At 41.3% G+C, this 16,932-nt stretch overlaps 2 protein-coding genes across 2 annotated transcripts in view; both read right to left on the bottom strand.

Moving 5' to 3' along the window:
• SETD7 (SET domain containing 7, histone lysine methyltransferase) overlaps positions 1–16,932 on the bottom strand; it is a 1,173,783-nt gene that overhangs the window by 284,212 nt on the left and 872,639 nt on the right. Inside the window, exon 5 of the mRNA XM_044061630.1 lies at positions 2,485–2,566. Within this exon, the coding sequence (XP_043917565.1) occupies positions 2,485–2,566 (82 nt within the window). The remainder of the gene's footprint in view (positions 1–2,484; positions 2,567–16,932) is intronic.
• LOC122793510 overlaps positions 1–16,932 on the bottom strand; it is a 1,396,143-nt gene that overhangs the window by 599,223 nt on the left and 779,988 nt on the right. The gene's annotated exons all lie outside the window — the stretch shown is intronic.

Below are 16,932 nucleotides of genomic sequence, written 5' to 3'. Positions count from 1 at the left end.
ATTTGTTTGGTGATCTTTGCAAATAAGTCTACCAGGTTGAGTATGCATAACCTGCGTTATCATTATTGACTGCAGACAGTTACAGGGCTTACATTTTTTAGGTATCAAAAATGGGAACTTTTAACTGCACCAGTGGCATGGAGGGATAAAGCCCTGACTACAGCTCAGGTGATCAGAGTTTAACTAGTGGCTCAGGCACTTGATGCCACAGGCTAGAAGGATGGGTATGCCACTAAAGGGGGGAGGACTTATCTCACACTGTGGTTTTAATGACATGATCTCCACTGGAGAGTGAAGGCTAATTGTGCTGTTGGGAGCTAGTGCTGGGAAAGACATGGTTGTGGTCATCCAAACCAATGAAGTGAGGTCCTATCAGCATGTGCAGAAAGTACATGCGAGGATAGAGGGGCACAGGCTGTCCCTTGTGTTCAAGCAAATATTCACATCACCAGGGGTGGGGGTTAGGCCTAAAACAATGCTTTCATTGTTGGGATGCCAGTGAGAGCACAAAATACCCACACAGTTGCCTGAATAATATTACCTCCCCTCCTGGGACAGTATTGTTTGACTGATTGATGAGCGGCTTGATGGTCTGCAGGCATGGGGGTAAACAGAAAAAAAGTGGGAACTTTTCAATGACATAAGCTAGGAGAGCTAATCTGCATGACAGCTTAGTGCATATCCTGGGTACTTCCTTTGCCCCAGTGCAGGGACTCTCAATGAGGGGCACGCATAGCCGAAGTTTGGGAGCTCAATATTTAAATAAAAGCCATGATAGAAGTGCAAAAGATCAATCTACTGAAGTATTTCCTCCACTGCAGAAAGTACCTCAAAGTAGGATAAATAAAAACACATACCTCTGATGAACACTTCTGCATATTGTGCACTACATTTCATTTAGTTTTGCAATGTTCACTGATTCCCCACTAGCATAAACCATAATTCTCTCTGCATTTCAAGCTCTACCCTCATGTAGAAACAGTTTTTTGTATCCAACACAAATTTTAGTATGGTTTAAGCAAATTATGGCCTTGTCTTTTCAGGGGAATTGACCTGCAGAATACATAAACAGATCAACTAAAAACAAAGTAATATAAGGAAATATTTAAAATAACACTGCAGTACAATCTCAAATAAAGAAAAAAACATCTAAACTAAGCTTTACTATGTTCCTGACTGTATCTGAGAATTATACTGTTCCCTAGAAACTTGCTTCATTAGAGCAAGGCAAATGTGATGACTGGATCTTCTAGTTGTTGCCAGGTCCAAACAGAATACAGAATGCTCTGTCTCACTAAGAAACTTCTCAAATTAGTATATCAAATATTACTGCTGGGATAACTTGCAGAGTAAAATCATTTCTTGTCATTTGACTCTAGTTCCCAGGTGAAACCCCCCCCACTGCTGGAAGGTGGCAGTATTTAGCATCTATCTGTGAAAATACATAGACCTCAGATCTTTGGCAGATGCTGGAAGTCATAAAACAATTGTACTCCTTTATGCTTTCAAGAGGTAGTAATTATTTCACTCCGAAGACAATACAGAAAGCTTCTCAGCACAGGCTGTCTCTCTAGCTGCAAGATACCATATTTTATTGTGTATCCCATAGAGTAATTTAATTTCAGCTATTTTCCTAAAACTTGCTGGACTGAAGTTAACCTCCTGTATTTCAGTTTCCAGTGTTAAAATATATACATTTAGACAGTTACAATAGTGCATGTACATTTCTGTTCTCTTCCAGCAGGGCACACTTTGGATACATTTCAAACACTTTATAAAATACTTTTTCAACACACATCCGTACGAACCAGTTTGATACACACACAACATACACAGTTCTAATACAGTTGTAACACAAGCATCTTACATAAATCATGTTGATATTCACAAATGACATACAATTATTTACAAAATTCCAGATAGCTGTGCTGGCAGTATCTCCCTTCATCACACTTATTTAAATTTGGTCGTAAACAGTCCATTTAAAGTTTGTAAAATTTTCCCATACTCAGGAAATGCATGTCTTTAATCAGCAGAATTTAAATGCTTATTTTATATACATCAAGAACACTGCAACCTCTACTCCCTTTAGCAATAAACTAAACAAAACAGCAGCTATTTATTTTGATTATTCATCACTTGCTGACATGCCTCTTCTATCCTTACATACACAGAAAGACATTATATCGCTATAGCTTGAGGTAGCACTGCAGAGCTGCTCTGTGCTATCAGGTAGCATAACTACATTATTGTTCATGGCTTCTTTACTACAGAAGGCCTGATGCTTTCAAGAATATGTCTAGCCTTGAAGGACTGGGTGGTAGTCCACAGAATACAAGCAGATGCTATTAGTAGGAAAGTAGCAGCAGAGGTCATCAAGGAAGCAGATTCACACTCATTTTACCCTTCTTACCAGAGGATTACAGTGGGTCAAGCAGCTATTAAAAAAAAGCAAGGGACAGACAAGGAATACGAGGAAATTACCTCTCCAGTTCATAGGGATCAGGAAGAAGTGGATTTGTGGAAATGCAAGATGGCGTTGACTTGTCAAAATGGAAAACTGGGCCTGTAATAAAGAATGGAATCAAGCAGTGAGACCAGCTCTTCAGTTTTGAAATTATTTAGGATGCCTAAAAGGAACAAGTAACTTTAATGGAATAGAAAAAGATACTTTTATTAACACACACACACACACACACACACACACACACACACACACACACACACACACAAAATGGTGCATTACTCTTCATCTTAATAAATTGAAAAAAAAATTGAGAAAAAGGAACAAAAACAGCTTACCTATAATGGTAATAAAGTGTGCCATAAAATTCTTACTAGCCTGTAAACAGTCTCACTGGGATGATGTGATTTGTTAATTTATAAAGCCTAAATAACGTTATCACTATATACCACTGTATGTCCAATTTTATCAGTCTGATACACTGATCCATTTGCAATTTGTCAGGAAAAGCTAGATGTATTTTGCTGAAACAAAACACTTCAAAGACTACAAAGTAGGGACTACAGTCACAGTAAAGTAACTTGTACTTCTACAGATTCTTCTAGAATTTGCTATTAAATTCTGGTAGAGTTCCTGATTTTTTAAAAGAAAAGGAAAAGACAAAATCCAAATTTGGTGAATGAAAGTCTCCAAATCAACACAACATGACTCGAGGTATAAATGGAGCAACCCTACAAAATTACTGGTACTGATATCAGGGTAAATCCTTAAGATAACACGCCTCAAGAAATAAGCTGCAAACCAATGGATGATGGTTAGTAGGCCCATTATTACAGCTTATTACTGCATTGGATCATCTCGCAAAGCACCCTGTTTTGCTACCAATTAACTAAGCATATCTGAAAGTGAAATGCAGTTTTACAGCCTTCACCCTAAACTCCCACTGTTTGATGTTCACAACAATAATGTGCCCTGCACAGGTTGGAACAGGGGGATTGCAGTTAGCCTGCAAATATGGAATGATGAAATATACCAAGTAATGTACCATCTGTCTCAGTAGCAACTTTTGTTACCTACAAAAAACATTCTGTGAAATAGTAGGTACTAAGATAAATTTGAGACCATCCAAGATTCCCAACTCGTAATAACATGATGGCATCCACAAGGCCATATTAAACAATATTTCATTTCTGAGCATATGCTCGAAGGATTAGGTAATACAGTACAGCTGTATAAGTAAAAAGTAGATGTTCAAATGATCACTGCTGCAGTGGCCTATGCTATATGGATTACATCCTGCTAAGGCTATAACAGCCAGTTAAGCTTCCAAACTTTCAGGGCACTTTCCATGCATCTGAACTGTCAAGCAGCTAAAACTGAGCTGACTACAAGATCTGAAAGATTTAGTTCCGTCAAGACAGCATCAGTGTTCCGAGGACATCCAAGGTATGGAATATCCTCCCTCTCATTTTTTAGGTTCAAGAAAGAAAACTGGGATAGTTTGGCTTAAAGTAAATTTGAATACCACTCTAGGCATAATATAAGGATTAGTTCTCAAAGAAACCATGCTCCCTATGTAAAATGAGAAGGGGTGACATCATTATAACAGCTTGCAACTCAGATATCATTTTGCAGAGGTCACAGCAGTCAGTAAAACCGTTTTCCATGTTAAGAACCTCAAGTCAGCCAGTTAGCTGGTTCAAATAGAGCAAATGTTAGCCTCTCTAACATAAAATTAAGATCCCAAGGAAGGGCCACCAGTTTTTCTCGGAGGTCTCTTATGAAAATCCCTTTCAAACACATTTTGACATGAGACTGCACTGAAAAAGGAGGATCCACAGACAGACACACTGAAATAGCCAATAAAAGAACCTTGATAGAGGAGTAAGAAAGGCCATGAGTGCCTTGATCAGGGCGAGCATCTCCTTGATATTTACGTGCTTGTGTCTCTTCTTGGTGTAACACACCCCCTGCACATTTATCCTTCCAGAAACTGCTCCTGAAGCAAAGTCTGAAACATCTGTGGTAACTAGCTGCTTTGGAGCATGGAGGCAGAAGAGAAAGCTGGATTCAAGGATATCTGCTGTCTCCACCAAATGACAGCTCTGCTGACAAACCCCAGCACTGGCATTTGAAAAGATAAAGGGTATTGGTGTTGGGTCCAGAGAAATTTTAGATACCACTATTTCTCTTTCATGTGGAATCTTGCCAGGGGTATCATAAGAATCATAGATGCCATGAAACCCAAACTTCTGAGGTATTCCCTTGCAGTGACCAAAGCCTGGGTGGAAACCCTTAGAAATAGATTAGATATAGATCTATTTTTTGTTATGGAAGAAAAGCTCTTTGAGATGAGTGTCTAGCTGACATCCCACTAACACAATCCTGTGTGAAGGAGTCAAGAATTACTTTTGAATGTTCTCTTGGAATCCCAGCTTGTGTAAGAGATCTCTCATCCAAGACAGAGATTCCTGACACATTGAAAGAGATTCTGCAAAGATAAGCAAGTCATCTAAATATGGAAAAATGTGGATATGCTGTAACCTGCAATGAGCTATAACTGGGGCTAGACACTTTGTGAACACTCTTGGTGCAGAGGATAGTCCAAAGGGTAAGGCACAGAACTGATAATGTGATCCAGAAACACAACATCTTAATAAACATCTGAAGTCTGGATGAATAGGGATGTGATGAGCATTGTTTAAGTCTAGTGTTACGTGGAAACTTGAAAGGGGAAGAAGAGATAACAGCTTGTGAAATGGTATCATTTTGAATTTAGGCACTAATCACAAACAGGTTTAGGAAAGAAAGATCCAGAACTGGTCTCCAAACATTTTCTTTCTTTGGCACTTGGAACATCTTGAATAAAAACCCTTCCCCACTTGCAAAGAAGGAACTGGTTCTATCACTCCTTGGCATAGCATGTGATGAAAAACTGATGGAAACATAAAAGTCTGATCTGGAGGATGAGAATGACCCCCTAAAAAAAAGGAGAAACTTCCTCCCATTGTTATCTGCAACCTTGATCAATGATTTTCAGAACCCATTTGTCTGGAACTATCTGTTGTCAAGCAAAATAAACTTGAAATTCAGACATTGGATAAAAAAAGTGGCCAGGGTGAGAAGGGGTTGCAAGGCCTCTTGAACAGTCATTCAGACTTCTTGTCTTTCTTTGGTTTTGGGAAGTTTGTGACCTATTTTTACAACCTCCGTGCCTTTCTTTGATTTGGGAGGTTTGTGACCTATTTTTAGAACCTCCTTGCCATTTCTTCTTAAATATTTGTTTACCTGTATTTTGTTGAGACTGTTAATTCTACTTTTTGACAAAATTATACGAGGAGATAGAAAGTCCCTTGACAAATTTGGAAAAGGAGTGCTGAAAAATCTAGAGATTCCCTAGATTAGTTTACCCCCTTCATCACACTTTTTGACTACCTCTGCAGCAGAGGTAACAAACATTAAATCTTTATCCTAGGGTAAATTTAAAATCTCATTTTTATCATCTGGGAGGTTTTGAGAATGCAGCCATTCAAACCTCCTCAAAACAGTACTAGTTGTGGCAATAGCCCCGGAAGACGTATCAGAGTCACATACACACTATAAACAATGAGTACTGACCCGTGCAATAGAAAAAAACTAAGTTATTTAGAGCAGATTTTTCCTCACAAGAAGCTGCAGATAAAACATTCATTATACTTTCAATATTAATCGGAACAAACCAACCCAAGAGTCTGAAAATTCAAAATTCAAAGTTGCAGAAGTATGCACTTTTTCACGTGTCCATTTATAAATTTCCATCATTATCAGAAAGAGTAGGATTGGAATTGACTAGGTGCTTAGCAAGAGTGGGATCAACTAGAACTGTAGTTGTTGGGTCAGGTTTGGCTATAGTGTATAAAAATTTAAAAGACTGAAGAACATTTTACATTCCATCTGCTTTGTTAGGGAAAGCTGGATGACTATAGGGAAAATTGCAGGCAGTGATATACACATCCTCTAAAGCAGACACAACAGGAGGAATGGGTGAAGGATCTGGAAAATCCTTCTATAACTGTGTTCTCCCACAGAAAACACTGGCCACATTCTAGAAACAGATTCAGAGAAACAGAAACCTGCATAGGGAGAATCAGAAACTGATCTCTCCTCTGAATCAGAAGTCCAAGGAAAAAAAATGTTATCTGTCTCTGCATCTTCCTGTTCAGATTCAGTATTTTGAATCCCTTTAGGAAAAGAGGTGTCCCTCATTCTTTACCAAAAACTACTTTACAAGAAGGATCAACAGCCTGAATTAAACCCTGTGCCAGACGCATCAAACTACTTCTATGAAAAGGAATTTCAGGAGGAGTAGATACATGCTTAGTTTTCAATTTGTTTTTGGCCTGAAAAATGGGGCTAATCATGTTACTATTGGCATCCATCAGCTTCCCCAGGGATGGGCACAGCATTCTAATAGGAAAGCCTTCCCTGTTCCCTTTCCCAGGATCAACAAGAGGGGCTCTCCCTTGCCTGTGGAGGGATCCTAAAGCCACAGAGGATGTGACTAACTTCCGGTCCAATGTGGCTGTAGGTGCTACACCAGAGGGATTCAGAGTAAAATAAGAGTGGTCTGAGGACAACAAATGGCCACAGCAGAGTCACCCACCTGCAGCTGATGCAAACTGCTAGCCTGCTGTGGTGACAAAGGACGTTTGCTTATTTTTTTTTCTTTTTGTGGCTGGAAGAAGGACAGTGTGCAACTAGCAGTCTATTCCACGGTCAAGCCGAAAATGGTGTCTCTTTCCCAAGCAGCAATTGCTGGTGGTAAACGCTTCCTGTGTAAAAAAAGTTACATTTTTGACAGGAAAACACAGTAAAAAAAAGCACTTTAAAATATCATGCCAGCCTCACAAAAATAAAACACTTTCTCCACAGAAAAACATGTTCAGTTACTTTATGCCACTTTTAAACTAACAGGAAAAATGATCACACAGTTTAAAGGTACATTACAGCTTTGTGGCAGTCTGTTAAAACACAACACTCCTACCTCTACGGTAACTTTCCTTAAGAGGAAAGTGATAAAGCAACAACACAAGAAAATGGAAGATATTTTTCTCCCAAAGGAATGTATCTGCCCAGCAAAGGAAGAACACAAGCTGGCCGTCAATCCTCGAAAGCTTCAGAGGACTGTACTTTTCAGCAGCAGTAAAGATCTGAAGAGCTTTGTATCCAAACTTATCTTTTAGTCCACTCATCTCAAGCTGCCTGACAGTTTCGGCATAAGGAAGGTGTCCTGAAGTTTTGGAAGTTGTCCAGCTGTTATATCTGTGGCAGGATATAACCTACATAGCTAAGGCTACTGCAACAGTGATCAATATGATCATTCAACACTTCGGTAAATACCACAGTTTGCTCAACTGACAAGGCAAAAGATTAAGGATGCATCTAAGTCCATCTATCCCACTCGAGCAGGGGCAATCAGGATACCAACAATGAGATCAGTAAAATGGAGAGCATGGCCTTCCTCAATCCTAGGCCCCTATCTCGCTTTTTACTGTTGCCAATTGAGTCAAGAGTTCAAGTCAGACTAAAACACTTTAGATCAGCCTTCATTTGCCACCTTAACCAATGAATAATCTATAAAATGTAGAATATACACACCATGAATATTTCTTACAATGCCCAACAGCCAAAGCTAATATGACCCAACATTCTAAAAGGCAAAAGTAACTTGTGTATTTAATTTTTACTGGGCATTCTTATAACACTACTACTACTACTACTAATGGGGCTGAACTAGTATAGCTATCCATAACAAGTTGTTACATAGTCAGGTTACATATTAACATGCACTCTGTATATTGTATTGGCTATCTAATTGTCACATAATTTATCTTTCTCCCGATTTATTCCTCTCAATGTTTATGTCATAATCAGACACTGTAGGCTGGTAAAGGACATCTGCCTATATACAGATATTAATGATCTTACTGCGCAGGTGATACTATAGGCTTGCAAGGGTGTTTTGTAAGTGATGTATAATTGCACTTTTGTTTGTACTAGTGATATGTGTAGACACTTTATTCTAAATCTCCTTGCTGTGTACCTGTGTCATGTTTGAAATAAGTCCTTCTTGGATTAGCCCACATACCCAGTTAAACATCAGTAAATAAAAATTCATACCATAAGAGGCTAAATAAGGTCTTGAAAGGTGTCTGATCCACTTTTCTCTCATGTCATTGTTCTGGTCAATGCTTGAATGGTAATTGTAACTGACCACAGTTCAAGCTAAGAGAGGGGGCCAAATGTATTCTGGTATGTTTATTGCAGCACAAGAGAACTAATGTTGGCAACTACAGCAAAAAAGGTATACCTTCACTTTAAAAATATAAAGTACAGTTGCGCAAAATCTTACCATAATGGTAAATGTCCTTCTCTTCACTGTTGCAGTATTCATTACATAAGGGATCCTCTACCAAGGGTGGCCTGACATCCGACCAGTTTACCAAAGCCTTTAAATTGCTTTAAGGTACGCCATAGGTCACACGTATGCTCCTTATGTGGCATAGAGCATAAAGGTGATGTCCAGATGTAGCTTCCCCAGAACTGAGAGCCCCAGTGGGAACACCAGTCCAAGGAAAGAAATGAGGTAATCAGTACATCCAGAAGAGAAATGGACCAGGGAGTGGAGCGAGGGAGTGAATACTGCAAAAGTGTAGAGGACATCTACCATTATAGCAAGATTTTACACAACTGTACTGTGTCTTTCCATTTTACTGTTGCAGTATTTATTACATTAGGGAGAGTGCCAAAGCTAAGGAAGAAACTTGGGAGGAGGAAGAATCAACAGAGCCCTCTAGGAAGCCATGAAGGATGGCTCTAGCAAAACCAGCTCAAGCTCTGGAAATTCCATCCAACTTTTAAATGTATGCATAGAAGTCCAGGTAGCTGCCTCAGGAACAGAGTTAGTATCCAGACCCCTGAAAAAAAGCACCAAAAGAAGCTACAGCCTTATCAGAAAAAGGAAGGCTCTTACTATGAAAGGAATAACAAAAAGAAATAGCTTTTGAGATCCAAGAAGAAATAATTTGCTTGGATACAGTTAATCCTAAGAACTTAGGATGAAAGGAAACAAAGCGTTGATCAGATTTTCTAACAGTCTTAGTCTTACCTAAATAAAATCTGAGCTGTCTATGCACATCTGTGTGCAGCACCTTTTCACTGGCAGACTGTGAAGAAAGGAAAAAAGTGGGTAAATGAATAGGCTGATTAAGGGACAACTCATTCTCCACCTTGGACATTAAAGAAGGATTAGCACACAAGGACACACTGTCCTTATGAAAAAACAAAAAAGGAGAACAAGTCATAAGGGCTTGAAGCTCAGACACCAGTCTAGCAGATAAGTACAGTCTTCCAACAGTAGTGTTGCAAGGAAGCTGAAGCAGCAGGCTCATAAGGAGCCTGAGTCAACTTCTCCAAAACAAAATTAACATCCCAGGGAGAAGGGACAGGCTTCCGGGGAGGCCTTGTATGAAGGAAGCCTTTGAGGACTGTTTAGCTTCAAATCTAGAAGCTAAAGGAGGAAATAAAGGCAGATAAGCAGAGATAGCTGATGAGTGGGCTTTAATAGAAGAACACGCCAACACAGCATTGAGCAATTCACACATATTAGAGAGAACCAAAGTAATGTCCACAGAAATAAAGTGGATTAATGTTACAAGGCACCAAACAGAAAACTGCTTCCATTTGGATAAGTAGGATTTCCTAGTATTGGGTTTCCTGGCCTCCTGCAGGACCCTAAGTACGTCTTCAGAAAAAAGGTGTCTGTGGAATCAAAATCCTATCATCCACAGCATCAATTGAAGAGTAGATAGTTGGGGATGGATGAGAGATCCCTTGTCTTGTGTGAGTAGGTCCACTCTGAGGTAACTTGTGATTTCCCTTGGCTAACTGCAGAAGAGGGAACCAATGCTGTCTCAGCCAAAAGGGAGTCACTAACAAGATTTTGGGAGCATGGTTTTGAATTTTGAACAGGAATTTTGGAAGGGGGGGGGAGAGGAGGGAAAGCGTAAGGAAGCATCCCATTCCAAGAAAAAGTTAGGGCGTCCACCTTCCATACCAGAGGACCTGGGACTCTGATACAAAATAGAGGAGTTGTCTATTTGAGGAGTACCCCACTAGTGGACAATGTCCAGAAACACATCTCTGTAAAGCTTCCACTCATGGAACTGAGTTAAGGACCTGCTCAGAGTGCCTGCCACAATGTTTTGACCTGAGGGAATGTAAACTGCCTGAAGTGTCACTTCATATTGGATAGCAAGATCTCATATTAGGAGTGCTAACTGGCAAAGAATAAAATATCTTGCCCCTCCCTGTTTACATACTACATCACTGTGGTATTGTTTGTAAATACCTTGAGAGGTTCTGGCGAGAAAAGAGGATGAAAAGCCTCAAGTGTTAGCAGAAGGGCTCTCATCTCTGACACTGATGTGCTCTTTCTGTTGATGAAGGGACCACAGTCCCTGCACGTTTAGGGAGCCAAATGCTGCTCCCCATCCCACATCTGAAGCATCTGTTAATGAACAGCTCCTGAGAGGGAAAAGTAGGATGAAGAGGGTGTCCTGGATTTAGACACAGCTGCTGGATCCACCAGTGAAGTTCCTTCCTGAGACAAGGTAGAAGAGGAACTACAAATTCTAGGAGATGCTTATGCTGAAGCCAAACTAACTTCAGAAACCACTGAAACTTTCTCATATGGAGCTTGGCCAGAGGGAGCATAATAATGGTGGATGCCATGAACCCCATTGCTCTCACAAAGTCCCTGGTTGTTAAAAAGAGGCCATAGAAAGAATAGTTTAAAAGATGGAAATGAGAGTCAAGGTCTTGGGAGGAGGCAGGGACACCAATATAGGCACAATATGTATCATGGACCCCATAAAAACGTGGTCTTAAGGAGGAGTCAGAAAAGACTTTTTGAAATTTATTGTGAACCCCAGGCCTTGCAGAAGAGAAATGGCAAAGTGAAGATTTTGCAACAGAATCTCTGAAGAGGATGCCTGAAATAGAAGGTTATCCAAGTATGGAAACACTTGGATCCCCCAAATCCTGCAAAAAGCACTCACAGAAGCAATGCATTTGGTGAATACCTCTGGGGCAGCAAAAAGGCCAAAGGGCAAAGCAAAGAACTGAAAATGCCAGGGAGCAACAGAGAAATGTAAAAATTTCCTGACAATGGGATGGGTCAGGATATGGAGATAAGCATCCTTGAAATCCAGACATACCATATAAGCCTGAGGAAGCAAAAGAGGGAACAAATTCTGAAGGGACAACATTCAAAAGGAGGCACCTTCAGAAAAGTGTTTAGATGAGAAAGGTCTAGAATTGGTCTCAAAGTACCCTCTTTTATGGGTACTAGTAACATCCTGGAGTAAAATCCCCTCCCTCTTTGGGACACAGCCACCTCATGAATAGCACCTCAAGTCAAAAGGTCCAGAAGCACCTCTGGAAAGAAGGAGAGTTCTTACTGAGGGGGCTGAGGAATACCCATAAAAGGGGGAAGGGATTTCCAAACCATGAAATAACCCTGGGGAATAATGGGCAGGACCCAGGCATCCTGAATAATCTGTAGCCAAAGAGGGAGGGTGAGAGAGAGAGGGGGGTGGCTGGGAAGAACAGGATAGTCAGACAGCACCTGGTTTATCTGGAAAAGGAGACTTCTGAGGCACTGAAGTCTAAGTAGCCTTAGCAGGAGGAGCCTGTTTGCCACCCTTTTTATCCTTAGGAGGAGGGCAAGATTACCTGTGAATAAAGGCTGGTTTATTGGGGTAGTTTCTCTGAAATTTAGGCATAGGAGAAACAAACATGTTTATGTTTCTATAAAGCCTCACCCTTATCCTGAAGAAACTTAAACACAGCAGCAGCAGCTTCACGAAACAAGTGTTTATTATCAAGATGGGCATCCAACAGCTTAACCTTAATATCAGGCAGAGGTTGAAGTCAAGAATATCTCCTCATCACTGACCCAAGAGCAGCAGCCCTAGAAACATCTGCTGCATCATAACTACACTTTAAGGAATGATGAGCCACCTGGGAGGAAGTCCCTAACAGGGAAAGAGCAGATGTTTTAACCTCAGAGTCTGGGAAATCAGAAGTAACCTGACATGCCTGGGATAGAAGAACCAACAAATACCTGAACATATGGGTCCGATAGTTGAAAGCCTTAAAAGCCAACATAGCAGAGGTGTAAAGCTTCTTACCTAGTCTTTCCACGGTCCTGCTATCTTTATCAGAGGGCAGTAGCTTGGGAGAAGAAAGCACTTGAGAGGGCATGTCAGAAGCTATAGACACCACTGAGGGGTCAGCAGGACACTTGTACAAAAAAGTACAGTTTTGTACCTACCATAAATGTAGATGTTCGAGGATTCCATTGCTGCAGTCCTTACTATTGGGTATAGTCCGCGTCCAGTCGGCCCGAATACCAGAGTATAAGGCTGACGTCGGTCAGGGCGCATTAGACTGACGTCAGTACGTCAGGGTACTAATGCGCATGACCGACATCATATCCTCAGTCTTTTCTTGCCCCAGATGTCAGAAGACCCTAAAAAGACAAGTCCCAAAATACCTGCACCAAAAACATGTACAATATATACAAGAATATATACAAAAATATAAACATGTAAACTCACCTACACAACCACCCCTAAACACAGAGGGGAAGGAGGGAGGGTATTGGACTGCAGCAATGGAATCCTCGAACATCTACATTTATGGTAGGTACAAAACTGTACTATGTTCTTCGTTTCCATTGCTGCAGTCCTTACTATTGGGTAGAATCCCAAAGCAGAGGTAAGGGAGGCTGGCAAATCATAAAGAAGTAGGAGCTGACAACATGCCTTGCAAAACAGCTGTGGCAAAACCAGCCCTAGACTTAGAGTAGATAGGAAGGTGATAATGCTTAGAGAAAGTATGCACTGAACTCCAAGTAGCTGCTTCCAAAATATCCTTAGTTGTCACCCCACTTAGCAATGCTGTTGAAGTGGCAGTAGCCCTAGTGGAATGAGGCCTAATCCCAGCTGGAATCTCCTTGCCATGATGGGAATAACAAAATGCAATGCAAAAGCCAATCCACCTAGAAATAGTTTGTTTTGACACAGGCTTGCCCTGTGAACTCAAAGCAAAAGAAACAAACAACTGCTGAGACTGCCTAAAATCCTTAGTCCTGCTTAAATAATAACGCAATTGCCTGTGTACATCTAAAGTGTGCAAAATCTTTTCCCCTTTATTTTGAGGGTCTGCATAAAACGTAGGCAAATGAATAGTTTGGTTTAAAGCCACACTAGAAACCACCTTAGGCATAAAGGAAGGATTAGTACGTAATGATACCCTATCCTTATGGAAAATCAAAAGGGCTCTACTGCCATAAGGGCCTGCAACTCAGACACCCTTCTTGCAGAAGTAATAGCCAACAGAAAAGCAGTCTTCCATGACAAGTATTTCAATTCAGCAGTAGCTGCAGGCTCAAAAGGTTGTAGAGTAAGTTTTTCCAACACAAAATTGAGATCCCAAGCAGGAGTAGGAGCTCTACGTGCGGGTCTTATATTCTTTGCCCCTCTAAGAAACTGCTTGAACAAAGGATGCGAAAACAAAGGTGGGTCACAATCATAGTGAGCTGAAATTGCTGCAGCATGAATCTTAATGGAAGAGAAGGACAAACCTTTGTCCAATAACTCAGTAAGATATTGAAGAGCCACACTCAAATTAGGCTCAGAAATCTCCAAATTCTTTGCTGTACTCCAAAATAAAAATCTCTTCCATTTTTCTGCGTACACTCTCCTTGTACTAGGTCTTCTAGCTTCCATAATCACATTTAAAACTTGTTGAGGAAGTTGAGACCTGCTGTGTTTCAACACAGAATATGCCAGGCTGTTAGATGAAGAGAGTGAAGCTTGACATTGAGCAGATGACCGTCCTTCTGAGATAACAGATGAGGAATCAGAGGTAAAGGCCATGGAGGCTTCTTTATCAGACTCCGTAGTAGTGGGTACCAGTGTTGCCGAGGCCAATCTGGAGCTATCAAAATCATCCTTGGCCTGTCTTGTCTGACCTTTAATAGTACCTTTGGAAGAAGAGGCAGAGGTGGAAAGGCATACACATGAAGGTTTTTCCAACTGAAAGACAGAGCATCCACTTTCCAAGCTGTGTGATGAAACCCCTTTGTGCAATACTTTGGCAGCTGGTGGTTTAGTGGAGAAGCGAACAGATCTATGTCTGGAGTTCCCCATGACACTGTCAATTTCTGAAATACATGAAGATCCAGTTTCCACTCGTGGGGATCCATGATTTGCCTGCTTAACACATCTGCTAAGGAGTTCTGTGCTCCTGGCAGAAACCTTGCCTGAAGAGTTAGTTGCAAGCTTAGCGCAGTCTCCCATAAAATCATTGCTTGCCTGCATAGAGGATAAGAATGTGTTCCCCTTGCTTGTTGATGTACCACATGACAGTTGTGTTGTCTGTTAGAATCAACACCTGCCCTGGAAGAAGTAACTCCTTGAAAGCCATTAATGCAAACTGGACTGCTAACATCTCCTTCATGTTGATATGTAGATGCTGTAGTCTGGCAGGCCACTTGTCTTGTATCCACTTTCCATTTAGATGAGCTCCCCAAGCAATGTCCGAGGCATCTGTCGTTAAAATCTGACTTGCCTCTGGCCGGGTCACAGAGAGTCCCTTGTTTAGGTGACATTCCTGAGCCCACCACAAGAATTCTTTTGAAGGCAAGGTATTATTTGAATGACAGTGTCCAAATCCTGGCAGTGCTGTGTCCATACATTTTGAGATACCATTGTAGCTTCCTCATATGCAGTTTGGCATTGGGAAGCACCAGAATACAAGATGCCATGAACCCTAATGCTTGAAGGACTGTCCTTGCAGTCAGCACGGACTGATGAGATAGTTGATGGAAGTAAAGTGACAGACTCTTTTGTTTGTCCGGGGTTAAAAGGCCATCTGGGCTGCTGTATTCAGTCTCACACCCAGAAAGCACATGTCTTGAGAGGGTACTAGACTGGACTTTATTTCGTTCACAGAATACCCTAGGCATCTTAGCACTGCTATAACATATTCCAGATGCTGTAGAAGGTCTTCCTTTTCTTGAGCCAGAATCAGGCAGTCGTCCAAGTAAGGATAGATTTGAATTCCTTGAAGCCTGAAGTAAGCTATCACTGGAGCCAGAACCTTTGTGAATACTCTGGGCGCAGTGGATAAGCCAAAGGGCAATGCAGAGAACTGATAATGAGAATTTCCAGCTCGAAACTGCAGATACTTCCTGCAACTTAGCCTTATAGGCACATGAAGGTAAGCTTCCTTGAGATCTAAAGTTACCATCCAGTGATCTTTGCCCAGCAGAGGTAAAAGCTGTTGTAACGTCAACATCTTGAACTTGGGAATGTCCAGAAAAGTGTTGAGGAGAGATAAATCCAAAATTGGTCTCCACGTGTTCCCCTTCTTTGGTACTAGGAACAGGCGAGAATAAAATCCTAGGCCCCTTTCTGATACAGGGACTGGCTGAATGGCCCCCATCTGGAGTAACTGAGAAACTTGCTTGTGAGCCTCCTTTCTTTGTGGAGGAGGAACGTCTGGCATGCCTTTGAAAGGGGCATTGTATGGAAATAAAATCTGTAACCGTGGTGAATGATATCCAACACCCATTTGTCTTGAGTAATTAAATCCCAATTTTCTTTGAAAAGAGACAGTCTTCCTCCCAAAGGAGCTGCCAGACGAGAATCTACTGGCAGCTGAAAAGACAGGTCATTGGGTCTGTTTACGAAAGGACTGACCCCTGCCCTCACCAGAAGTCTGAGCAGGTGAACTCCCTGTTCTAGGCCTAAAAGAACCTTGAGCCCTGCCCCTACCACGTCTAGACCTACCCCTAGACTGGGAATCATAAGCAGGATATGTCCACCCCTTAGCAGGCCAATTTCTACTAAACTTGGTGGCTGCACCTGCAAAAATCTTTAACAGTTTGCATAGACTTAGCTTTGTCCTCCATTTTCTTTAAAACTGCTTCCACAGGCGATCCAAACAACACATCAGACTGTAAAGGAGCATCCAAAATCCTTGTCTTAACATGCTCAGCTAAATTCTGATCCTTCAACCAGGCATGCCTGCGAAGAACAGAACTAGTAGCAGCCACCCTCGAGGAGGCCTGTACAGCATCAAAACCACATTGCAAAGAATGCTTACCCACTTGCTCAGACACATGAACCAAGTCCAGCAACTCTTTACACTCAATACCTTCCGCCAAAGCATCCACCTTAGATTTTAATTGTGAAAGGAGATAATTCTGATATTTTAGCATGTGAAACTGACAATTCAACGCTCTCATGGCTAGAGTGGAAGAAGTATACACTTTCTTTCCCCACCTATCCAAGGCCCTTGCCTCTTTATCAGAGGGAACAGGATTTTTAACCACAGAAGCCTTAACACCTTTAGGC

This window comes from Protopterus annectens, chromosome 2.part0, assembly GCF_019279795.1.
Source record: "Protopterus annectens isolate FY-2018-M chromosome 2.part0, PAN1.0, whole genome shotgun sequence".
Classification (NCBI taxonomy): domain Eukaryota; kingdom Metazoa; phylum Chordata; order Ceratodontiformes; family Protopteridae; genus Protopterus; species Protopterus annectens.
This window is presented reverse-complemented; position numbering and strand designations above follow the sequence as displayed.